General features: G+C 39.6%; 1 protein-coding gene across 4 annotated transcripts in view; it reads right to left on the bottom strand.

Moving 5' to 3' along the window:
* MEGF10 (multiple EGF like domains 10) overlaps positions 1–27,364 on the bottom strand; it is a 218,576-nt gene that overhangs the window by 107,414 nt on the left and 83,798 nt on the right. For all 4 annotated transcript variants that reach the window (XM_047729949.1, XM_047729948.1, XM_047729950.1 and 1 more), the window contains 2 exons: positions 20,164–20,265; positions 18,337–18,437 (listed from right to left, as the gene is read on the bottom strand). In XM_047729949.1, the coding sequence (XP_047585905.1) occupies positions 18,337–18,437; positions 20,164–20,265 (203 nt within the window). The remainder of the gene's footprint in view (positions 1–18,336; positions 18,438–20,163; positions 20,266–27,364) is intronic.

Raw genomic sequence — 27,364 nt, 5'->3', positions numbered from 1 at the left:
AAGGGCTAGTGTCCAAAATCTATAAAGAACTTAGCAAACTCAACACCCAAAGAACAAATAATCCAATCAAGAAATGGGCAGAGGACATGAACAGACATTTCTGCAAAGAAGACATCCAGATGGCCAACAGACACATGAAAAAGTGCTCCATATCACTCGGCATCAGGGAAATACAAATCAAAACCACCATGAGATATCACCTCACACCAGTCAGAATGGCTAAAATTAACAAGTCAGGAAATGACAGATGCTGGTGAGGATGCGGAGAAAGGGGAACCCTCCTACACTGTTGGTGGGAATGCAAGCTGGTGCAACCACTCTGGAAAACAGCATGGAGGTTCCTCAAAATGTTGAAAATAGAACTACCCTATGACCCAGCAATTGCACTGCTGGGTATTTACCCTAAAGATACAAACGTAGTGATCCGAAGGGGCACGTGCACCCGAATGTTTATAGCAGCAATGTCTACGATAGCCAAACTATGGAAAGAACCTAGATGTCCATCTACAGATGAATGGATAAAGAAGAAGTGGTATATATACACAATGGAATACTATGCAGCCATCAAAAGAAATGAAATCTTGCCATTTGCGACGACGTGGATGGAACTAGAGGGTATCATGCTTAGCGAAATAAGTCAATCGGAGAAAGACAACTATCATATGATCTCCCTGATATGAGGGAGAGGAGATGCAACATGGGGGGTTAAGGGGGTAGGAGAAGAATAAATGAAACAAGATGGGATTGGGAGGGAGACAAACCATAAGTGACTCTTAATCTCACAAAACAAACTGAGGGTTGATAGGGGGAGGGGGTTGGGAGAGGGGGGTGGGGTTATGGATATTGGGGAGGGTATGTGCTATGGTGAGTGTTGTGAAGTGTGTAAACCTGGCGATTCGCAGACCTGTACCCCTGGGGATAAAAATATATGTTTATAAAGCTGTAAAAAAAAAAAAAAAAAGAAAAAAGAAAGGATAAATACCCAAGTTTTGTAGCAACATGGACGGGACTGGAAGAGATTATGCTGAGTGAAATAAGTCAATCAGAGAGAGTCAATTATCATATGGTTTCACTTATTTGTGGAGCATAACAAATAGCATGGAGGACAAGGGGAGATGGAGAGGAGAAGGGAGTTGAGGGAAATTGGAAGGGGAGGTAAACCATGAGAGACTATGGACTCTGAAAAACGATCTGAGAATTTTGAAGGGGTGGGGGGTGGGAGGTTGGGGGCACCAGGTGGTGGGTATTGTAGAGGGCACGGATTGCATGGAGCACTGGGTGTGGTGCAAAAATAATGAATACTGTTATGCTGAAAAAATAAAAAAATTATAAAAAAAAAAAAGAATTCTGCCACAAGAGGGAGCAAGAAGAGAGAAGCAAACACATCAATAGAGGGTCTGAGAAAGCCTCAGAATCCCTAGCAGGGCTGACAGAACACATTGTCTTCTAAAGTCAGTTAGTGAAGACTAAAGAAGTATGTGGTACTACAAATGTGAAGGTAACAGTAACAAAGACTTCAAGGAACATTAAATATCAAGGGAACATGATGCCACCAAATGAACAGAGAAATCTTCCATAACCAACCTCAAAGACACATGGAGAGCTGTGATTTACCAGATACAGAATTCAAAATATCTGTTAAGGGAAGCTCAACTAGCTACATGAACAAAAGAAGAAGAATTCACTGAGATTAGGAAAACAATATGCAAACAAATGAGAAGTTTAACAAAACATAATTTAAAAGAACCAAGTCGAAATTCTGACTCTGAAAAACATAATGAATGAAATGAAAAATATAAGAGGGCACAAAGAGATTATTATATCTATAATATATTTTATATAAGTCTCATGGTAATCACAAAGCAAAAACCTACAGAAGATACTCAAAGGGAACAGAATCAAAGGATACCACTATGGAAAAATCATCAATTCACAAAGGAAGGCAGCAACAGAGGGACAAACAGAGGGACAAAAGGACAAAGCAACTTCCAAACAGTCAGAACACAAGAAGACAGCATTATTAAGTCCTTACCTACTGAAAAGTACTCTAAATATAATGGATAAATTCTCCAATCAAAAGGCACAGAATGATTTTATAAAAAAAAAAAAAAAGATCAAACCATATGCTGCCCAGAATAGGCTCACTTCAGCTTTATGCATACATACAGGCTCAAAGTGAAGGGATGAAAAAAGATATTCCAGCCAAATGGAAACCAAAAGAAAATAGGGGTACCTACCTATGCTTGTATCTGAGAAGAGACTGTAAGCCAAAAGGGGTAACAAGAGGGAAAGAAGATTACTATATAATGTTAAAGAGGTCAGTTCATCAAGAGGATATACAATTGTAAATACATATGCACCCAACATAGGAGCACTTAAATATATTAATCATATGCCAACAGATATGGGGGAAGAAATAGACAATAATATAATAATAGTAGAAGGACTTCAAAATCCTACTTTCAACAGTGGATATATCAAAATCCTACTTTCAACTGAAAATCAATAAGGAAACGCTGAATCTGAACTTTACTTTAGACCAAATGGACATGAAACAGATATATAAGACACATTTGTCCCAAGACAGCAAAATAATGTTCTTCCCAACTGCATATTGAACATTCTCTAGGATATCAAATGTTAAGGGTTACAAAAACTAGTCTTAGCAAATTTAAGAAGACTGGGATCATATCAAGTATCTTTTCCAACTTTAGTGGGTTGAAAGTAGAAATCACTAACAGGAGAAAAAGTAGAAAATTCGCAAATATGTGGAAATATAACAACATACTTCTGAACAACCAATGGGTCAAAGAAATTTTTTAAAAAGTTAAATGTCTTGAAACAAACCAAAAAGGAAACACAACATATCAGCACTTATGGGATATAGCAAAGGGTGTTCTAAAGGATAAGTTCATAGTAATAAACTATTAATAGAATATCTCAAAAAACAACCTAACTCTACAAATCAAAGAACTAAGGAACTAGAAAACAAAAACAAAAACAAAAAGGAACCAACTAAGCCCAAAGTTAACACAAGGAAGGAAGTGATAAAGAACAGAAATAAAAAGAAATAGAGACTGAAACACAGTAAAAAAGACTAATGAAGCTAAGGGCTGGTTTTTTTTAAAAGATTATCAGAATTGACAAATCTTTAGATAGACTACCTGTGGAAAAAAGAGAGAGGACTCAAATAAAATTAGAAATGAAAGAGGAGAATGCTTCAATTGGTAATACTGAAATAAAAAAGATTACAAGATGCTACTCTGAACAATTATAAATCAACCAACTGGAGAACTGAGAAGAAATGGATAAACTCCTAGAAACATAAAACCTACCAAAAGTGAATCACAAAGTGAATCTTTTTTTTTTTTAAAGATTTTATTCATTTATTTGACAGATAGAGATCACAAGTAGTCAGAGAGGCAGGCAGAGAGAGGGGGAAACAGGCTCCCCACTAAGCAGAGAGCCCAATGCGGGGCTCGATCCCAGGACCCTGGGATCATGACCCAAACCGAAGGCAGAGGCTTTAACCCACTGAGCCACCCAGGGGCCCCTCATGAAGTGAATCTTAACAAACGGATCAGAGTAAGGAGATACAAAACTTTACAACAAAGAAGCCCAGGACCAAAAGGTTGCCCTGGTGAATTTACCAGACATTTACAAAATTCATGCCAGTTTTCTCAAACTCTTCTCCAAATTTGAAGAAAACACTCCCAAACTCATTTTACAAAATCAGTGTTATCCTGATATCAAAACCAGATAAGGACACTGCAAGAAAACTAAATTATCAACTAATACCCTTGGTGAATATAGAAGTAAAAATTCTCAGCAAAATATTAGCAAGGCAAATTCAAGAGCACATGACAAAGATCACATACACTGTGCAAAAAGGATTTATCCTTGAGATGCAAAGATGGTTCAACATTTTAAAAAATATGATATATCACATTAATCTAATGAAAGGTAAGTTGAATGATCATCTCAATAGGTAAAAAAGAGCATTTGCCAAAATAAAGTAGCCTTTGAGGATATAAACTCTCAACCAATTGGGTATGTAAGGAATGTAGGTCAACTTAAGAAAGGCCATATATGACAAGCCCATGGCTAACACCATGCTCAATGGTAAAAAGTGAAAGCTTTTCCTCTAAGATCTTGAACGAGACAAGGGCACCCACTCTCACCACTTCTATTCAACTTAGTCCTGGAAGTCCCATCTAGAGCAGTCAGGTAAGGAAGAGGAAAAAAAGGCATCAATATCAGAAAGGAAGAAGCAAAACTGTCTCTGTTTGTAGATAATATAATCTTATATAAAGAAAAATCCTGAAGACTTCACCAAAAACAGAACTAATCAACAAATTCAGTAAAGTTATAGAATACAAAAAACTGACCACAGAGGAATCAGTTTCAATTCTGTTCGGTAATGACAAAATATCTGAAAAAGAAAGAAAGAATAACATCACAATAGCATCAAAAACAATAAAGTACTTAAGAATAAATTTAACCAAGGAGCTGAAACTTTTGTACACTGAAAACTATGCAACTTTGATGAAAATAATTTTAGGAGACACAAATAAGTGGAAAGATGTCATGTTCATGGATTGGAAGGATTAATATTATTAAAATGCCCATAGCACCCAAAGCCTATTCAATGCTCTCTCTATAGCTTCCCAATAGCTTTGGAATTCTAATAGCATTTTTCACAGAAATAGAAACAACAATCCAATATTCTTCTAAAACCGCCAACCACCCCCGAATAGCCAATGCAGTCTTAAGAAATAAACACAAATCTGGAGGCATAATTCTTGCTGATTTCAACCTATATTACACAGTTATCATAACCAAAGTGGTATGGTACTGGGACACAGACCATTGCCACAAATTCAAGAGCCCATAAGGCATAGATGGTCAATTAATATTTGATGAGAGAGCCAAAAATACTCGGGGGGGGGGGGGGAGGAGAATGTCTTTAATAAATGGTGCTAAGAAAACCAGAAAATTACATGCAGAAGAATGACACTGGACCCCTATCTTATGCTACTTATAAAAATTAGTTCAAAATGGATTAAAGACTTAGATATAAAATCTGAAACCGTAAAACTCCTAGAAGAAAGCATAGGGAAAGAGTGCTGTGATTTTTTTTTTTTTTTACAGGACACCGAAAGCAAAAGCAATGAAAGCAAAAATAAGTAAGTGGGATTACATCAAAGTAAAATGCTTCTGCACAGCAAAAGAAACAATCAGCCAAATGAAAAGTCAACCTACAATATGAATGATAGTATTTGCAAATCTTGTGTCTGATAAGGGGTCAATATCCAAAATATATAAAAACTCATTCAACTCAATAGCAAAACCCAAACAATCCAAAGGGTACAAATTTGCAGTAACAAGTTCTGGGGCTCTAAGGTACAGCATGACAACTATAGTTAATAATACTGTATCATATAAAGAAACTTGCTAAGAAAAGTAGGTCTTAAATGTTCTCATCATGTGCTCAAGCTATGATCTCAGGGTCCTGAGACCAAGCCCCTCATCAGTTTCCATGCTTAGTGCAGAGTCCACTGGGGATGTTTTCTCTTTTCCCCCATGCACTCTCTCATGTCTTGTAAATAAATAAATCTTTTTTAAAAATCCTCCCATCACAAACAAGAAACAGTAATTCTGTAAGATGATGGAGGTATTAACTAACCCTATTATAATCATCTTGCAGTACATGCAAGTGTGTCAAATTATAATGTTGTACACCTTAAACTTGCATGTCGTACGTCAATTTCAGGGAGCTGGGAAGAAAACCCAAGAAATTAAAGATCCAAAGAGTCCCTGATAAGTTAAATATTTATAATTACCAGTCTAAGGTTATATAAAAGAACACCAAATTCCTTATAGCATTATTTCCCAAATAAGTAGAGTCTGAGAACTATCAGTTCTATCAGGTTGTTGGGGAAGAAAAGTGGGAGTGGGGGTGGAATTTCATGGCCAAATAAACTTGAAACATGTCTTTACTCCAAGCATTTCCAGAACCTTTACAAGACTGCCATAAATCTTTGAGAAAGGGGACCAAACACAAGGCATTTCCCAAACTTACTGGATAATGCAAAAGTGAGTACTATGGGGTGGGTAATTAGTAGCTCATACGAGGGGCATATAACTACAGATAACACCCAGGGTCCAAGTTTCTGGAAACCTACTCTCCTCCTTGGATCAACAGATCGACTTCACTTGAGGTGGCAGAGTTCTTTTGTTGCCGCCCAATTATATGTTAAGTACAATAGATTAATCTAGTTGCTTCTGAGCTTAAACATCTGTTTGGTGGCAGTGTTTTTAGACTTGCTCCTACAGCCTTTGCCCCTCTGATGTGCCCAAGAGGCCAGGGAAACCCATCTTCAAATCATGCTGTTCTCTGGTCTACCTAAGAAGGCTGTTTCTCTCTGGGGTGGTTCTCTTGGAGCTATAGCTGATTTCTTTCAACCCTTTCAGAATTATTCACCAAGACAAAAACCACCTCTGGAACTTGGGATATTGCTGCAGCTTATGGGAAGAATAGTGTCCATGCAATCCTGCTTATATTATTACGTGACTCCCCCCAACCCCTTTAGCAACTCTGTGTGTGGCCCACAGGGATGTATCAGGTTTATTACTGGTTTATTTGCAAAAGTGCTGACAGTCACCATCCCAGATGACAAAAATGCAAGTTCTGTCATCACCTGGCCAGGTCAATGTTTTGTGGTTGGTCATTTAAATCAATAATTGATTTAGATGTGTTTTTCCATTATTTTAAAATGACTTTGCTATAAAAAGATCTGAGCCACAGTACAATAAAAATTGCTTCTCAGTTCTGAGATTTTTCTATTAACTATTATCTATCCCTGTAAGGTGACCACATAAATTGTTAGACCTGTGAGAATTCCACCTGTCCTGCAAAAGCTAAAATTGCAGGAACTTATTTTCTAGAGATAAGGCAAGGATTTTTCATTGCTTCCCTTTGGCCCTGCCTCCATGGGACTCTAATGTCAGGCTTTCTTAAGTAAAAAAAAAAATGGGCAGCAGACATGATTTCCATCTGTTTGGCAAAAGTTATCCTGAATTCATGGTTTATTATTACTATTACTATTATTATTAAATCCACAGTTCCTCTTTATGAAATCCTAACTAGTGAGAAAACACTGACCATCAGTAAACCAATAAAGATTTCTCTGCATTGTTTATCAGGTTTGTTATCTTTACTACTAACTGAGACCAAAAACCAAAAGTGAAAAACTGAAGTTTAGGTTCCAGTAGATGTGTGGGAAAATTGGAATTTCTATTGGTGAAGAATGTGGACAAAGGACCTTTCCCAGTATTTAGTGATAGGTTCCTCTGCACCAAGTTGGGCTCCATAGCAACAGAATACAGGGTCCCTATGGAAACATGAAAAAATCCCCTGCCAGTGGCAGAAAGGGCATCATGAGTAGGTATATTTAGAAACACACCATCTGACTACTGTCAGTTCAAGATCCCTTTGGCTAGCCTAACAGGATTGTCTCGCTTTTATGTGGACTCAAAAGGGTCTGCTTAAGGGTCTACCAGCCACAGTTGTTTGGAAATATTTCACAAGATCACAACTTTATTATTAATGGAGTCTGTGAGAGTCAAGCAAAACCATAGCACAAGGCTCAAATAGCTCCCTTCAGGGAGCTGTTCCTCTCTCCTTAAGGTCTCACTCTGCCCCTCTAAATTCCCTATAGAGACACCCAGCTTGTCAATAAACAGCCCTCTGTCAAAAGCAAAAACTTCATAACCTGAACAAGGCATCTTGCCCTGTACTCTAGTTCTTCTCATCTTGAAAAATCTGAGCCCAAAACTTTGCAGCAGCAAAAGACTAAAATGACATGAAGCCTGACTGAGGAGTTTCCTGTGTTCTTTCACAAACTCCAGATGAAGGAAATAAGGATGCACAAGGCAGCTCTTCCCAAAAGCCTTGCCCATTAGGACAATTTGCCCAAGCCTGCACTCCCCTTCCTCTCAGACCCTCCTACGGCTGACACTGGGCAAAATGTGGCTGTTGAGTCTCTTTTTCAATTCTGTAAATAAAATTGCTGACAATATAATCCTGAGTTAGTCTGGCAGATATTCCAGTGCATGAAGAGAAATCTCACTCTATTCCTGGGGACAATAGCAGAAAGAATGGTATATGACTTCATGGTTCAAGGGGTAAGGTGGGTATAACAGGAAGCTATGGCCAACTGCATGATTCAGGAACCATAAATGATATCCCCATGACTCCAGAAGTCCAAAATGTCACAGAATGCTACTAGGGTCTACTACAGCTATGGCAAGTGTAAAGGCACTCAATGACAGGCCACCCGATGACAATGACAGACATCACTGATGAGTCACTCTGTTCTCTCTTAGCACTTACGTGGACTCAGAATCCTTCTGTTTTTGTTTTGTTTTGTTTTTAAGATTTATTTATTTATTTTAGAGAAAGGTGGGGGGAGGGACAGAGGGAGAGAGAATCTCAAGCAGACTCCTTGCTCAGCGTAGAGCCCACATGGGGTTTGATCTCATGACCCTGAGATCACGACCTGAGCAAAACCGAAATGTTGGATGCTTCCCCAACTGTGCCACTCAGGCAGCCCCCCTCAAAATCCTTCTAAACACAGTGTTCCAGGTCACTGCTTCTAAGGGGTGGTGCCCTTTCCCAAAAGAGAAGGTTCTTGTTGATTCCAGTTTAGCATAACATAATATTCTAGTACAAAGAAAGAAAAAGAAAGGAAGGAAGGAAGGAAGGAAGGAAGGAAGGAAGGAAGGAAGGAAGAAGAAAAGAAAGAAAGAAGAAAAGAAAGAACGAGAGAAAGAAAAGGAAAAGGAAAAGAAAGAGGGGAAATGTATGGGTTGTGTTAAGTGCCACCTATGTGGTCCATCTGCTTCCTGGAAGAAAAATAGTCCTGCATGAGTGAGCTACAGATGTCTTTAAGCCCTTAGCCCCAAATTTGGTATAAAACCCATTGTTTACTGAAGCATGACATTCAAACAAGAATAAAGTACATTTGCAGTAATTATTTTTTATATAAACAGCGACCCCGGTTCTAGCTCCTTATTCCCCTACAACCAGTTCCGTTTTTCATAAAATTGGCCAAGTTAAAAATCAGCTGTGAATATTCATTCACTGCTACAGTAATCAATTGTCACACTGGTCTCTACTAAGAACAGGAAATCATATACTGTTCGGTGTGTGGGAGTTAAGGCTTCTTGTTTACAGTTCCAGAGTTCTCTTAATGAATGCCAAAGACATGCAGGGCACATCCATGGGAACTGGTCTTCTACCATCAGGTTGGCCTACAAGGCAATAGAGTGGGTGACTCAGTCCCCAAACTTCTTCCTAGGTCTTCCTCACAAGCCACACTGCCTGTAATTCCCCCAATACAGCTTTAATTTGAACTTACCACTTGACCTTCCCCATCTGACAAAAACAGAGAGGCAGAGTTAAGTCCCCCACAAAGGAGACAGGTCTCAAGATAGTTCCTTCTTTTACAGGAGCATCCAGCAGGAAGGACACTGGGCATCTGAGGCAAAAGGATGGGAGTCGGCCTGGAGAAGGGAATCCTGGCCATGTCCTTTGTCCATTCTCATGCTGCCCCAAGCAGCTCAGCTCAGTCCCTCTCTGCAGTCCCTGTCATCAGGTGAAACCTAGGACATGGGAGTGAGAACATGTGGCCAGCCTTGTCCTAGAATTAACCAATCCTTCCCATGGAGGGAGAAGCATCAACTTCCCACTCTGTGGCTACTTTTCCTGTGAGATTTTCCTAGTATCATGAACCCAAATCTATAGGAGATTCCTGCTTGCTAAGAAGTCGGTTTCAAGTATGTGTTCGGAAATCAGTTGTATGTACTACAAACACATCATCCTTAGATTCCAATGTTGTAAATAATGGTAAGACCCTTAGAGCTGCCTCAAACATTCATTTATTCCACAACTGCGGCACCATAAACATTGTGAGTCTGGATCTCATCTCCTTTCCATGGACCAGCACACCGCTGCATTTAGGCTTGTGCTGCTTCAAGCTGCCCTTCCTGCCAGAGGACCACAAACTATTCCTCTTTCCTCAGTGCTCATGGAGGGAGCTGCAGGGAGAAGGTAAGAGGCTGCCCTGGCTCCACACCATCCCTGGAGCTGCCAACAGTTAAAGTCTTGGGAAAAGGGGGACCTGGGGAACTCTGGGGTGAGAAGGGAAAGGATGAACAAAGCAGTCTCACTGTAGCCCCTAGACTATCCTCATCCTTGGAACCAAATTACAAATTGCTAATAAATGTATGTTTCTGGAGAGAACACCTTCACTGGTACTTATGGGAATGCATAGGAAGGCAGATACTATTTTCCCCCAACAAGCCGAAAGCAATAGTATTACCTAGTGTTGGTGAGGATGTGGAGAAGATGTATCTTCATATACTTTTAGTGGACAAGCAAGTTGTTACAACCTGTTTGGACAGCAATTTGGTAGTTTATATCAAAAAATCTTAAAATGTGGCTCAGGCGGCTCCTTTATCCTCATATCCATTATTTCCTTCCAATAAAAATATATTTTTACTGGGCCCTTGACCGTTCAGAATTAAAATGCTCTTGCAGGTTAGGGCGTACTGTGACAAAGTGGAAATGGAATGTGCTCACTTTTATTTAAAAGAACCTTCTTTAAAAGACAGCTGGAAGCATTGGGTGGCTCAGTCAATTAAGCATCTGCCTTCAGCTAAGGTCATGATCCCAGGGTCCTGGGACTGAGCCCTGTATCGGACTCCCTGCTCATTGGGAAGTCTGCTTCTCCCTTTCCCTCTGCCCCCTCCCTCTTCTCATGCTTTCTCTCTCAAATAAATAAATAAATAAAATCCTAAAAAAAAAAAAAACAAAAACAAAAAAAAACAAAAAACAGACAGCTGGCATTGCCATTTGCCCCTTTTCCCATCTCTCCCATCCATTGCTTTGGGACCAGGATAGATATGTGGAGATCCACAATGGTATATGAAGATGAAGCCTGCACCCTAGAGACAGCGGAGCAGAGAAGTAAACATTGCTTGGAGACCCTACTGGGTTACCCAACTCTAGGCTCCAATGTGAGAAAGAAACAAACTGTTATCTCATAGCTGAACCTGATCCTTAGTGATACAACATGCATGCCCTTTGTCCCAGAATCCCATCCCAATTTATCTTATGAATCACTCACATGTACAAAGTGAGATACAAAATGATGCTCATGCATCCACTAACTTATTTCAGTGTCTAATAATTGGATGGGTGAAATGGTACGTAGATAGGAAGGAAGGGAGGAAGGATCAATGAGGGAGGCAAAACAATGAGGGAGAAATAGATGTTAATACATAATTTGGTCAATTACATTTGACCACTACATTTAGGTCAGTTTGTGTTGCTCATCTTTTCACTTTAGGAACAAGACCAAAATTCTAAATTAGGGAACTGCATGGAATATATATACATAGGGGTGGGGTGTTTGAGAAGATGGAAAATGCAAAGCATCTGGGGACTGCTGGTCTATTTATAGAGGAAACTAATGCCCTGGCAGAAGAGCCACATAACTGCCACTCTTGTAAACTTCAGACTGTATATGGGACCAGCATCAAGGCAAGATGGAAGAACATGAACAAGATGACCTGAGAGGTTATGATTTCACATTCAAACATAGCCACAAGATTTGCAAGAGGCAATCAGATATCATTTTAATATTTACAAGAGATAGGTGTCATAAAATGTAAGAATTACATGAAAAGAAATAAATCATAATTGTAGCAATGACCATAGTAAAGTTAGGCCACAAATACATTTATATATTTTAATGACTAAGTGATAGGTCAAATTCAATCAAACAGGGACATCAACTAGGTTGATGGTTCTAACCTAACCCGAAAAATAGGACTAGGACTAGATAAGTCTCAAATTTCAGGAATATGGAATACATCTAGAATAGACAATGGGCTCAGTATCTTCTACCAAGGTAGTAATCAAGGACAATATTGCCTGCTTTTAAAGACTTCAGAAAATAATACAAAGGGATATTATATAGGCTTAGGAAAAGAATTTCTAGCAAAGGGTACAACATGGATGAAGCTCGAGGACAGATACTCAGTGAAATAAGTCTGTCATAAAAGGACAAAGACTATATGATTCCACTCACATAAAGTCTCTAAAGTAGCAAAACCCCAGCAACAGAAAGAAGTTAAAAGGTGTATGGCCAAGGGCTGGATAAAGGAAAAGGGGGAATTAAGATTTAGTAAGTGTAGAGTTTCAGTGTTAAAAGATGAAAAAGTTCTAGGGATCTGTTGCATAACAAAGTAAATACACTTAATACCACTGAATAATACACCTAAAAATTAGGAAGATGGGAAATTTCATGCTATGCATTTTTTTACTACAATTGAAGAAAACAAATTAATTAATTAAAAACTTCAGCAAACTGAGAAGATACACCAAAATTTTTTTTCTAACGGTAAAGCAAAAACATGAGATGACATAATTATTTTCTTTTTTTTTTGAGTTGATTTTTTAATTTTATTTTTTATAAACATATATTTGTATCCCCAGGGGTACAGGTCTGCGAATCGCCAGGTTTACACACTTCACAGCACTCACCATAGCACATACCCTCCCCAATTATTTTCTTATGGGGTAACGATATTTCAACCTTGTGAATATTTTAAATTCAATAAAGAAATGTGTGAGACAATCAAACTCTATAATGTTTATTCCATTTCAAAGGCATAAATTCCATTTTAAAAACTTGATAGTATTTAAATTTGTAAAACATTAGTTAGAAGCCCTTCACTGTGTTTGTAAGAGTTTGTTAGACTGATGAATAGAACATCTATAAGCTGAATTTGGTATAAGAAACACCAGGTTTTTATATTCATAACTTCAATATATCAGATATCTCATGCTATGGATTAGTAAAATTAATATTATTAAAAAGCCCAAAGCACCCAATGCCACCTACAGATTCAACATAATCCCTATCAAAATTCCAATGATATTTTTCATGGAAACAGAACAAATAATCCTGAAATTTGTGTGAAACCACAAAAGACCCCAAACAGCCAAAGCAATCTTGAGAAATGAGAACAAACTTGGAGGCATTATGCTTCCTGATTTGGAACTAGAGTAATCAAATCAGTATGGTATTGGCATAAAAATAGACACATGAGATCAATGGAACAGAAGAGAGCCCAGAAATAAATCCATGCATATGGTCAATTAATTTACGACAAAGGAGCCACAAATGTATAATGAGGAAAAGACAGTCTCTTTAATAAATGGTGCTGGGAACACTGGACAGTCACATGTAAAGAATGAAACCAGACAACTGTCTTTCACTACACACAAAAACAAACTCAAAATGGATTAAAGACTTGAACATGATACCGGAAGCATAAAACTCCTAGAAGAAAATATAGGCAGTAAGCTTCTTAACATCAATCATGGTGGTAAGTTTATGGATATGATACCAAAAACAAAGGCAACAAAAATTAAAATAAACAAGTAGGACTCCATCAAATTAAGAAGGCTCTGCACCACAAAGGAAATCATCAGGAAAATGAAAAGCAACCTACTAATAAAAGAAAAAATTTACAAATCATAAATCTGATAAGGGGTTAATATAAGTATATAAAGACTCATAAAACTGAATAGCAAAAAAAAAAAAAAAATCGAATTAAAAAGTGGGCAGAGGATCTGAACAGACATTTCTCCAAAGAAGACATGCAGGTGGCCAATATGAAAAAGTGCTCATCATCGCTAATCCGTGGGGAAACACAAATCAAGACCACGAAAAGATATCATCTCCACTTGTTAAAATAACTATTATCCGAAAGGCAAGAGATAACAAGTGCTGGTGAGGATATGGAGTAAAGGGAACCCCGTGCATTATTGGTAGGAATGAAAGCTGATAAAGCCACTGTGAAAAACAGCATGGCAGTTCCTCAGAAAATTAAAAATAGAAGTACCATATGATTCAGAAATTCCCTTTCTGGGTATTTATCGGAAGGCAACAAAAACACCACCTCATAAAGGTATCTACACCCCTATGTATATAATAGCCTTAATTATAAAACCCAAGAAACAGAAACAACTTAGTGTCCATCGATGGATAAATGGATAAAAGAAATGTGATATATAGGGATGCCTGAGTGGCTCAGTTGGTTATGCGGCTGCCTTCGGCTCAGGTCATGATCCCAGCACCCTGGGATCGAGTCCCACATCGGGCTCCTTGCTCAGCAGGAAGCCTGCTTCTCCCTCTGCCTCTGCCTGCCACTCTGTCTGCCTGTGCTCACTCTCTCTGACAAAAAAAAAAAAATGTTAAAAGAAATGTGATATATAAATACAATGGAATATAACTCAGCCACAAAAGGAATGAAATCTTTAAAAAAAAGAGTGGATAAAGAAGATGGGACGCACTCACACACACGCGCGCGCGCACACACACACGAGCACACACAATGGAATATCATATAGCCAAAGAAAAGGATGAGATTTTGCCATTTATGACAACATGGATGGACCTACAGAGTATTGTGCTCAGTGAAGTCAGTCAGAAAGAGAAAGATAAATACCATGTGATTTCACTTGTGTATGGTATCTAAAAAACAAAATGAATGAATGAACAACAAAAAAGTAAAATTTGACCTGTAAATACAGAGAACAAACTGATGGTTGCTAAAGGCAAGTGGGTGGAAGGACAGGCAAACGGGTGAAGGGAAAAGGGCCGTACAGGCTGCCAGTTATGGAGGGAATCAGTCACAGGAATAGAAGGCACAGCATAGGAGATGTAGTCAGTGATACTGGAATTGCATTCTATGGCGACAGATGGTGGCTAAGTTTGTGGTAAGCAGAGCATAATGTATAGAGAAGCTGAATCACTATGTGAATCACACCTGAAACTAACATAACACCATGTATCAACTATACTCAAATTTAAAAAGTTAACAGATAACAAAAAATCATATCTACACATACATGTTACACATACCACAAACCTATATACACATACAATGTACAAACAGACATACATGTACTAAATCCATTTCATTCCTCTGGGCATTTCTTCATTAACATTTTAATTTCTCTAAATCAAGAGTAATTAAATACAAGATTACGCTAGAAGAGTAACCCTGGAAGTTGAATAAACGTAAAAAGTTTATTTTTAGGAAATTTTAGGAAATTTTTCCAACCATTTTTTTCCCTACCCAGATTCCAACGCCATACCCTATATTTTTTGTTTCGATTGTTCCTACCTGATGACATAATCTATATTCTGAACACACTCAGTGTACTCTGCCAACCAGTAGCTTCTGTACAGTCTGAGTCTAGGAGATATGCTTCGTCGTTGGCAGGAGGAAGGAGGGGTGGGAGGAAATGGGAGGATGGAGCTTGCTCTCCGGAAGGAGTTACTCCAGCTACCTGAAGGAAACTTTTTTTCAAATGCAAGTATGTAGTTGCATGAAATCGCCCTTTTTTGCCTTCTAGGAAAATTCACTACCAAAAATTAAACTAAAATTAGTACTGATTCCTGTGTTTCTATTCCTTCTGGTAACTGATGACAGTTAACAATGGTGACTACGCTAGGTGCCCGACAGCAAAATCTAACTGAAAAAAAGAGAATCCTGTGTTCTCTCTTCCTTTCCTATCCACAAGGGTGCCTCACTGGTACTGGCTATTGAGGGCAGAGAAGATTGACCAGAGGCATCTCCTGGAACAAGGAAGTAAGGGAAGCTTGAGTGTCCTCTGGGGTTAAGCTATGAAATCAACACATCAGAGTGGAGAGATGCAAAATACCCTTAAAGAGACCAAATAGCTCCCAGGCCTCAGAGACTAGACAGAGAGCTGCTTAAATATATTAACATATCTAAAAGAAAAATGTTTCAGTCTCCAGGGGCAGTTGATTGGTTGAAAGGCTTAGAAAAAGAAAAATTTTAGAAGCAAATGCTAGAGATAGCCATCCAAGCAGTCAGGAGGACATCTTGCAACCTGCCTAGTTTGAGATAGAGGAAAAGTTATTTTTACCATTGTAATATTTGGGTATGATGGGGTTGGGGAATTGCCCAGCTTCCTGAGATGGGATGCAGTACTGAACGAAATGACAGAGGTGCTGGGTTCTGGAAGGCATGAACCATGAGGCTCTAAACACTGACCGACCCTGCTTGGATCCACGGTCTCACACCAGCTTGCCAGTAAAATCTAGCTTCCCATGTACGAGCCTTCAAGGAAAGCAGGTATGACCAGAAGGTAGCCCTCCAGGCTCTGTGTCACTTCTTGACTTTATATGCAACTTCTGGCAAATGGGTAAGAGAAATGAACCTTGGGAGATAGAACCACTCCTTTACTGTACTGACCACTGTTCTTTTAAGTTTGAGCCCCAGCATGGGCACCAAGATAATGCTACCCTGAAGCTTCTGGGTAAAGTGGCTGCCAGAGACAGCTGAGGTACACCCCCACCCCGGTGCCCCTGTGTGCACTCAGGGCTTTCCTTGGAAAATTCCCATCAGCCTGGGCCACAGAGATCAGTTAGTGATTATCCTCCAAGATGTTTGATTATAAACATGTAATTTTTCTTATTTGGCATCCTTATTAATCAAAGACATGCAAATTAAGAAAATAGTAGTAAAGGGAAAATTGGCACAGGGATAAGCAAAAAGCAATCCCACATAAAGTGGAAACACACCAAACATCTGAAAAATACATGTATACCTCTGACCCAGCAATTTTACTTCTAGGAATTTATCCTTACCTATTCATTAAGGGGATGAACAAAGATTTAACTACAATGATGTCTTCTACAGCAGTTCATAATAGGTAAAACATGGAAATCACATAAATATTCAACAGCTGAAATTTGCTAACAATCTATAATTCAGTAACACACTGACATTTGCAATATGTTACAGAAGTACATTTACTGATCAAGAAAGATATTCACACTGTATTTTTTTTTTCTTCTCTTTTTCCCCTTTCTTTTCTTTTCTCCTTTCCTTTCTTTTCTTTTTCTTTTCTTTCGTTTTCTCTTGTTACATTTTCTAATTTTTTCAATGAACATTTATTATGACATAGAGCCCCGGCTCTATATCAAAGTTGAGGAACTGCACCCATTCCTATAAAATTCCTATAAAATTTATTAAAAAAAAAGAATCCAGGGGCACCTGGGTGGCTCAGTCAGTTAAGTGGCCAACTCTTGAATTCAGCCTGGGTCATCAACTCAGGGTCCTGGGACTGGAGTCAAGTCCTGCATTAGGCGGTATGCTCAGCAGGGTGTCTGCTTGTGGATTCTCTCTCCCTCTGCCCCTTCCCCCTGTTCTCTCTCTCTCTCTAAAATACATAAATAAAATCTTAAAAAAAAAAAAAGAATAGAATCCAGTCATTGGAAGAAAGAGGACACATATACTATCCATTTAAGTCCTCTCTGCACTTGAGATCAAAGGAGCATCAAAGAGGTATAAAGGGCTTCTCCAAAGTCACCCAGTGCTACTTTACCCGGCTCTTTTAAGCCAGGATGTGTCCAACCATTCCTAATATCTTCAGTTTAGAGCAGAACCTTGTCTCTCTCGATGCTACTCAACACCAGTGCCTCAGCTCAGAAAGCAATATTGCCCCTCTAGCTGTGTGTGGAGCCAAAATATTTGAATATACCCCTTTCTATTGATCTCTCTTCTCTACATCCTAAACACAGTGGAAAGAAACCTTAGTTGCAAACTTAATTGCACATGAAATTCCACAGTCTTCTAAAGTGCATCATAAAATCTGCAACTTCCCCTGAAACATTTCAGAATGAACTGGTGAGATGGGGAGGGGAGACAGAAAATGACATAGAAGAAGGTCTACTTTGTGACCCAGACTTAGAGCTGTTTCTTAGTGTGAAAGCTCCTCTGCTTTTTGTAAGCTTCATCATTCTGTGTACCAGAAAAGAACACAGTGGCCTCTCAGAAGCTGCCTCGGGACTCCGGTCAGCTGCTGCGAGGAAGTCCTGCCTCTGTTCTCTTCTGTGACCTGAGTCTAGTGACTCCTTGACCAGTTTCCAAAGAGACATTTATTGCAAAACTGTAATTAACACTGAGACATCCGGCCCTAAATCATCCTTCTATAACATCTGTTTTCTCCTCAAGTGACACTCATGTGGAGATTTTTGATAGGACAGAGGGACAAAGCAATGCTTCCCTCATTCCATAGACCAGGAAAGCAGCAGCCAAGGGCGACAGGGAATGGTCCAAGCTGCCCCACCTCCCCGGGCCTCCCTCGCGGCTGCCATTCACAAGTGCACACCAGCACTGGGAAACACAAGCTGCCCACAAGGGGATAAAGGTCTTACTTACGGACACACATTTCCCTGCTTTCATAAAATCCAGGACAACACTGGGATTTGCGCCTATACATAGTCTTCTCCCCATGCCGATAGGCTGTCCGATAACTGATTCTGCATGGAAGGAAAAATCACATTGTTACTTTTTTTGACCGGCAATTTGATTAGGAATAAGGAATTTATATTTTGATACAGAAGAGCTATTAAATATAATAAAGGTATGAAAAGTGAAGTATTCTAAAATAGGTAAGAAGGAACATGTACTACATGTCTTGACCAATATTATCCTCTTATCTTTTTGTTTAAGAATTTATTAAAATTGCCCATTTTAGTCAACCTATACTTTGTTTCAAGGGATCAGAAGTTTCATGACTTTCTTTTTTACTTATCTTGAGATAACTTGGAAAGTATTGATTAATTTCAGATATGATGGGGACATGGGTGGCCAGTCGGTTAAGTGTCTGACTCCGGCTCAGGTCATGATCCCAGGGCCCTGGGATCGAGCCACATGCAGGGCTCCTTGCTCAGCAGGGAGCCTACTTCTCCCTCTGCCCCACCCCTTGCCCCTGCTCATGCTCTCATTCTCTTTCTCAAATAAATAAAATTTTTTAAAATAATTTCAGATATGACACTGATCTAATTATCCTTTACTTACATATGTTTTAAAGGAAGAATTCAGAGAATTCCCTGAAAAAATCTATAACAATGCAGTCTCATCCCACTATAAAACAGAAGGTTATAGACAAATGACCCTCATTTAATTAAAGCTTCATTCATTCACTGATTTATCTATACAACACATGTTTACTGAGCACTTACTCTATTCCAGGCACTACTCTAGGCACTGGTGAAATAACTCATGATGAGCAACAATATAAAGCCTTGCCCTCAAGGAACTTATATTCTACTGGGGAAGATAGACCTACAGTAAGATCCATATTAAACAAATAAATATGTCATGCAATGACTGGTAATGATTATGTGGTGTGATGAAAAATAAGGCCTGAGTAAGGGAAGAGAGTGGGCAGGAAGGAAATACTTGTTTAGATAAAGTGGATAAGGAATGTCTGAAGAAATAATATTGAGCCTAATGTATAATGCAGCATAAATCAACAGGTGTCATATTTAGACCCATGACTCACTCCACTGTAAGCATTTTACAAATAAAAGTAAGGTATCACAGTTCCCTTCCATAGTAACGTTAATACTTAAGATGTTTTCCTTTTCTGTTTTCACATTTATAGAAAAAAATTATGTGCCTTACATTGAGGTCAAATTTAAGTTGGTCTAAGGACAACTGGGTCACTCAGTGGTTGAGCATCTGACACTTGATTTCAGCTCGGATCGAGCCCCTCATCAGGGTCCGTGCTGGTGTGGATTCTGCTTAAGATTTTCTCTCTCCCTCTGCCTCTCCCCCCAACCCCCCAGTGCATGTATGTGCATGCACTCTCTCTCTCTCTCTTAAAAAACAATTAAGTTAGTCTAAACTGAGTCAGATAATCAAGTAGACACATATGCTGGAATATGAGTGTCTTGGTACCTAGTGATGTCCATATTCAAGAGGGTCTCCCCCATTTATGCACCACACAAAAGCTGCATGAATTCTTGCTAACCAAAGGATGGTAACTAGTAGACACTGTCTCTGTAAGCTCCTCAAGGGCACAGAATCAGTTTTGCTTTTTCTATATAACTCCTATGGTTTGGAACAAGGCTAGGATAATAGCAAGCACTCAATAACTATTCATGAGACAAATGGACACATCGTATCAAATATTTAATTTTCCGCACTACAGTCCTTCCCAGTTAGCCAAACTCATAAATACACCTGAGCTTCGATTACCTGTGCCGTGTGCATTTAAACCAGTTCAGAATGTCAGTGCAGCTAGTGTAGTAGATCTGATCAAAGGGATGTGGGTAGGACTCTTGCACAGTCACTGAGTAGCTGAAAAAGAAGAAAGATAAGGAATCAATATTTCTTATTTTTACATTCATGATATACTACGTATAAAAAAAAATCAGAGGCTAAATTATCTTCACTTGTGACTCCACGCCGACTTTTAATAAAGAATGTTTCCAGGTGTCCATTTGAACCAGAGCACTGAAAGGACTGATATTAATGATACATTCAAAAGACAAGAGTTCATGTTCTAAATTTCATAAAAGGAATTCTCTTTCCCATTCACCATAAACTCTGATAATCCTACATGATTTACAGACATGATTACAGACATGATTGCCACATAGTGTTCTGTATTTAATTCCATCCCCTCATCCCAGACATGCAGGGTTAATCCAGACCTTTCAAAGGAAGTTTTCCATCTAAGTCTGCATGCAAATAATAAGCATGGAGACCATGTGAATATTCATAGCGATACATTTTGGTACTGATTCCGGAAAACCAGAAAGAACATATTTCTCAGGTTGGAACTTGAATTAATCTGGTTTTGTGTGCCTGCCCTACTTCTCAGGCACTGGGAAAATATATGCAACCTTTAAGTAAAAACTACAAAGTCTCTAAACATATCACTGAAACAATTAGCCTGAAATATACATATCCACGGCCTGCTGCTACTTAGCCTGGTTTCGAATACATTTTCACTAACAACTTCTTGTTAAAGTAAAAACATGCAATCTTAAGGTCCTGAGAATGTAGGTGGAAAACATCCATAAAACATAAAGAGCATTCAGTGTTCAATGTCATAGTTCTTTATTTTAAAGCAGTCCATTACAGGCTCAAGGGCTTAGAGTTCCTGCCTACAGGAAAACCTGGAGAATCCTCTTGGTGGAATAAGTTAATCCTCTTCTCTTGAACAGTCTCAAAGATTTTCACTAAAATCTTTAATTCACACTAGCAAACGGAATGGGCCACAATAAAGGACTCACTTGCAGCAAATCAATAGACCAACTTCATTACTAGGAGCTATCGACTAGAGAATGTACAGAAGGAATGCGGCTGAAACATCAGCATGAAGAATTCAGGTTAGACACACAGTACAACCTTCTCATTTGAAAAGCTAAGTGGTTCTGGGCTCCCCCACAGGGGGATTTCTTTCTCTAGGTGGCCTCTATTTGCTATTCTGCACTTAGGCTTCAATAGGTAATCCATAAAATAATCATACTGTTCACACTTTTGTGTATTTCATTCTTTGGATCATCGCAACTTGATGTGTAGGTTAATTTCGGGATGCTCCACAAATCTCACGCAGATGCAACAGGCCCTATTGAAAAGATCACCGGATTAGCAGAAGACAGGGTTATCCTCATCGGGTGTGGAGAAACTAGACTGCCATCAGCAGATAATTTTATTCCCTGGGTTTTGAGTATCACACTTTAAAACCAGAGAATCACAGATGGTCTTGAAGATCCCTTCCTACTTGGCATTCTGAATTTCTTACATACATTTTAGGTGACTATTTCCTTTTCTCTTGTATGCCACCTGAGGCTACCCCAAGAGCATGTTCCAATGAGTGTATGGGATGCAAACGCCCATGTCTGTGATACAACCCCTTTAGGGGAAAAGAGGCCTCTATTAAAATATAAAGGTTCTTGGGATGAATTATCACAAGAAGGTATTTTTTTATGTTATAGTAGTCACCATACAGTATATCATTAGTTTTTGATGTAGTGCTCCCATGAGTCATCGTTTGTGTATAACACCCATGTGCCTGCCTTAATACCCACCCCCTTCCCATCCAAAACCCTCAGTTTGTTTCTCGGAGTCCAGTTTCTCATGGTTCATCTACCCCTCCAATTTTCCCCTCTTCACTTTTCCTTTCCTTCTACTTATGTCCTCCATGTCATTCCTTATGTTCTACAAGTAAGTGAAACCATAGGATAATTGACTTTCTCTGCTTGACTTATTTCACTCAGCATAATCTCCTCCAGTCCCATTCATGTTGATGCAAAAGTTGGGTATTCATCCTTTCTGATGATTGTGTAATATTCCATTGTATATATGGACCACAACGTCTTCTGACCTCTAGTAGGGTTCTGAGGTTCAGGTTAATGCAAATTCTAAGAATTTCTCACCAATTTTTTCCCTGCCTATCCAGCTGCTTGTAAATAACTGAATCTCGAGGCCTAGAGCATTATTACTCCATTCCGTTTTCAGTGCAGAACAAAGTGAATGAATGTTCTCTGCATATAGGTATAGTCCTGTATTATCCATGAACAAAGCAGCTACGGTCCACACATGCTAGGGGAGTAAAAAAGAAACCACCCTCAATCCAGGCCGATTGGGTGACAAAAATATTCTACCAGGCTCTACAGCACTAATTAAACAGAACTAAATTGGTTTGTTAGAACTAAACTTGATGCATTATTCCCATAAAATTCAAAGGCCATGTTATGATGGTTAAGTTCTGTCTGCCTTGGTGAGCAGAAGTGATAATCAACAAAGAGGTCCTGGCCAAACACATCCTATTTAATGTGGAAGAAGAATGGATTCCATAGGCAAACGGATTCCACAGGCAAACACGACAAAAGCTTTCACTAATTTCTAGCGGTCTGGAGGATTGCTTAAAAGAGAGGAGATGCTGAAATATATCATTTTTTTTTTTTTCTCTAGCCACTTGCCGCTCACTAATAGCACACATCTGAGGGAAGCTTCTCTGGTTTTAGGACAGGAAAAAAACTCTTCTCTAGAAAAGGGTCATCAAACAATTTAGGATTCCAATTCAACAAACAGTTATTTGAACATCTCTGCAATTCCCACCCTCAAAGAGCTCTCAAGAGGGGCCAGCCCATAATACTAGAAATAACACAACAGGGCTCTGATAGAGAAATACATAAACAGAAAGACAAAATGCACTATGCTTTGTGCATTTCTTTTCCAGCTTGACTCCTCTGATACAGAAGGGATTGAAAACTAATTTGCACATTGATCACAAACAGGCTTCTGGTGAAGTCTATGGGAGAAGGGCTTTAAGGCTTTTAGGCTTTTCACACCAAATTTCCTTCCTGTTGGTTTTTATACGTTCTTTTTCTTTTCCATACAATCTTGCTCTCCCCCACCCCCACCTGCCATTTTTAATGGTATTCTAATCACACTACAGAATTTGGAAAACAATATTTTTAGGAGACAGAGAATTCTCTGACTCTTAAATAACCACCAACAGCATTTTCCTGGCTTTTTTATAGTCCCTAGGGTTTTTTTAGCTTTTTGTGTTGGTTTAGTTTTTCGGCTTTTATCATAATATAATCACACTATGCACATAATTCTGAAAATTACTTTTAAACTTGAGTGTATCCTAAGCAGGTTAGTAAATAGTGAATATTCTTCAAATTATGACTGCCAAATACTCTGTAACTGACTATACCTGATTTGCTCAACCCACCTAGGGCTGAAGAATTAACATGCCACTTTTCAAGGGGCTACTTTGTGGAGGCTGTGTGCTTGCATTATGAAGGAAAAGATCTCTGAGGGCCGGCCAGCCTCCTCTGGGTCTTTATCACTGCTTCCAAGCTGCTGTTTGAACATAATCAGTACCTCCCTCTGCTAACCGTCCACACCTCTGTGTTCCTCATCAGCTGCTCTCAAGTCAGAGCAGGAAGGAGCCTTCTTGACTGTCTAGTCCAATCCTGTTTTTATCACAAATGAGCAACCCTGAGCTCCCTGTGCTAGCAGTCAGCCTAGAGCCAGCACTAATACCGGGTCCCCCAGACACCACCCTGACCCATGCCACCTCTCAGATGTCATCAGAACATCTGAAGCTTCTGAAGCAGACAACGGGTGCCAAACTGGTATAAAGGGAATCTGATCTCAATTCTACACTATTTTCACCACAGAGATGTGTAACTCTTCACCTCCTGCTTGTGTGCTTAATCTTCTCAAAGACACTGAAAACATATCATCACCGGGACTTTAACCTATTAAATATCATCCAGGGAGAAACCCCAGCAAGATTTAATTTAAGGTCAAAGAAGGGGGCGGGGGGGGGGGAGGAGAGGGAGGGCGGGGAGAAGCCATCATCGCTTGGCCACATTCCAAAGTGTTTAATTACATTCTATCTGCCAAAATGATCTTGTTACTTTAATCAGATATGGTAATAATCATCATTCCTTATCTCTGCTCGTTTCAGGACTTGCTGCTTCAATTATTACCACTTCTGTGTGCCACCTCCCATGGGGATGGGCCAAGAATGGCTTCTCTTCTCTTGTGCCTTCTTTAGTAGAAACCCCAGTAGATGCCGACACGTAAACTCACAGACCAGGGAAAGGGGATGTGGAGAAGGAACAGATAATTCATGGAATTATCAGTTTCTGAAAGGCTGCTGCATGGGATTCCTTTAATAACAAGCACCCCTTGTGTATTTTAAGTGATTTCATTTTCCTTAATTTCATTTTCTGTATGACTTCTAAGAACCACAATTGCTACATTAAAATGAGGCCTACTTTTATTTGAAAATAAATGATTCAGCAGGCCTGGGGCAGGGCCTGAGAGTCTGCATTTCTGACGGGCACCCAGGTAGGGCTCAAGTCAGAGCCCCACAGACCACACTGTGAGAAGCAAGGCTCTGGCTGAGTCCATTTGATCCAGGTTGGGTTTAGATAAGGTAAGCATCAATGAACCCTACTCCACACTACCACCAAGAATTCTGTCCTTGACCTTCATCCTCTTCTCCCCATTTCCATTCAAGCCCCATTTCAGGTTTTGAAAATACAGAACTTGTCACCTGCACTCTTGGTTGATCATTTTAATTTATACTCCTTTCTCCATTCTTATCACGACCATCACACTTTCTTTTACCTTTCTTCGAAGAATAATTACCTAGTGTTAAATAGGAAATGTATCAATTAGAAAAGTATGGCTGTCAATCCTTCTTTCTAGAAAGTCATAGAAAAAAAATACAGTCAGGAGAAAAAAATCTCCATCATGTCCGTAACTCTTTCACCCTCATTTTCCCTCCTCATTAGTAAGTGTTTTAGAGGTCACTCTAATCACTTCTGCCACAGTGGAAATGCATGAGGTTTAGAGACTACTGTTCCCTTGTCCATCCCCTCCCACCCCGTTCCCCCACTGGCGTCCATATTTAGCCATTTCATTGCCTGTCAAAAGGTGAGTGGACCCCTGGGGATAAAAATACATTATATGTTTATAAAAAATAAAAATTAAAAAAAAAAAAAAGTGAGTGGGCTCAACCAACAGTTATTTATCCAGCACATGCCCTAAGAAAGGCAGGGTTTTAGACCCTGGAAATTATCCCTAGTGAACAAAACATGCAATTATGTGTTGCCAAGTTTTGTTGAATAATGAGGAAGGAATCAGGATGAAATGTGGATGTATGAGTGGGTGCTGGGTTACGGGAAGCCTGGCTTCTTTTCTCTTTCTAGCCTTTTCCTCAGAGAGTTCACCTGCTTACATCTCATCGTGCTGGAGACTCCCGATTCTGTGCTCCAAAACACTACCAGGCCCATTTCTCAAAGCGATCTTAGGAACATGACAAGGCACCTGTACTCATCTCTTCCCTCTCAAATCAGTACTCTTCCTTTTCTTTTTCGTATGTGCAATGACACCTCCAGGCTTTCACAGAGCAGGTTCTTTTTTTTTTTTTTTTAAGATTTTATTTATTTATTTGACAGAGATCACAAGTAGGCAGAGAGGCAGGCAGAAAGAGAGGAGGAAGCAGGCTCCTCACGGAGTAGAGAGCCTGCTGGCTGCTGGGCTCAATCCCAGGACTGTGGGATCATGATCTGAGCCAAAGGCAGAGGCTTTAACCCACAGAGCCACCCAGCCGCCCCACAGAGCAGGTTCTAAATCTCACCTCTACTGACTCCTACCCATCCTACAATCCACGTGTGAACATGATGTGTTGATTCTTATATCCCAGTATCTTCCGAATGTGATTATTTCCTTTTATTCCAAAGGGCTCATCCTCCCTGAAGTTCTACCACCAATGACCTCTCCCTTTTTGAAATGTGATAGGTATCCATCCTTATATTCACTGATTCATTTTTAATTGCTTCAATGGATATTTATTATGCACTTGGTAGCTGAAATGTCTATGGGAGGTGCTGTGATGACTGTAAAGATAATTAATAAGAGGTCCTTCCCCTTTGATTCTATATAATACAGTTAATACCAGAGATACATAGATCTTGATTACATGTACATATTTCCTCTACAGCTTAAAGTTTCCTAATGATAGGTAACTCCATGAATGGATCAGAGAAGTGGGATTCTGTTACCGTGATTGTAAGCCTGTGCCTAGACATGGGGAAGCCGTCACTGAAAAAAATAATGCTGTGAGTGAGGGACCAGGGTGTCCCTACAATAACATAGCTGCTGGGCCTGAAAGGCTCTGGGTGTGCTCATTTTGACCTGTGCTGATGACAGTGACAGGAATGTGTCCCCTGTGTTGTGCTCCCCATGGTGCTGAGGAGAACAGGGGAAAGAGACAGAGAGTTTGATGAAATGGCGCATACAGCTATCAAAACTACCTATAACTCTGGAGTGCTCGAGCAGACTAGAAGGGTACCGCCTTCTCTCTGGAAAACTGACATTTGCAAGGTGACCTGTGGCTAACGATGCTTCAGGAGAAATGCAAGTAGCACAGTGGAGCAGTATAGACTACACTTGACTATACTGCAGTAGCGCTATATGGTTTGTCCTATTTTTGTGTTCCAAAAAAGGACTCTAAGCTCTCTGACAATGACCTATTGTGTTGTCCTGCCTCTGCTTCTCCCACTGCACATTGCCTTCATCTGCATAGGACATCATCTGCTTTGATGTAATCTAGTCTACTTTGCCTTCCTGCAGTACTGTGCTGACTCTAGATCTGTTGCTCAAGACCCTCGTTAGTCTGCACCGCACTGGCTTCAAGCCACCTTCCATTCCTAGAACTCCACTCAATCACTGCTATCCACTCCGTCTTATTCAGGTCTCTGAGAGCATCTTAGCCAACACTACATCCATGCAGTAGTGACTCCTGTGCCTCCAGAAATCATGTCGCCCTTTTCAGGCCACATACAGCCCAAACTTTTTGCACTACACATGGCCACCCTTCAGTACATAATTTCATATTGTCCTTCACCACTCAACT

This window comes from Lutra lutra, chromosome 5 (genome assembly GCF_902655055.1).
Source record: "Lutra lutra chromosome 5, mLutLut1.2, whole genome shotgun sequence".
NCBI lineage: Eukaryota > Metazoa > Chordata > Mammalia > Carnivora > Mustelidae > Lutra > Lutra lutra.
Note: the sequence above shows the minus strand (reverse complement) of the source record. Positions and strands in the feature narration are given on the sequence as shown.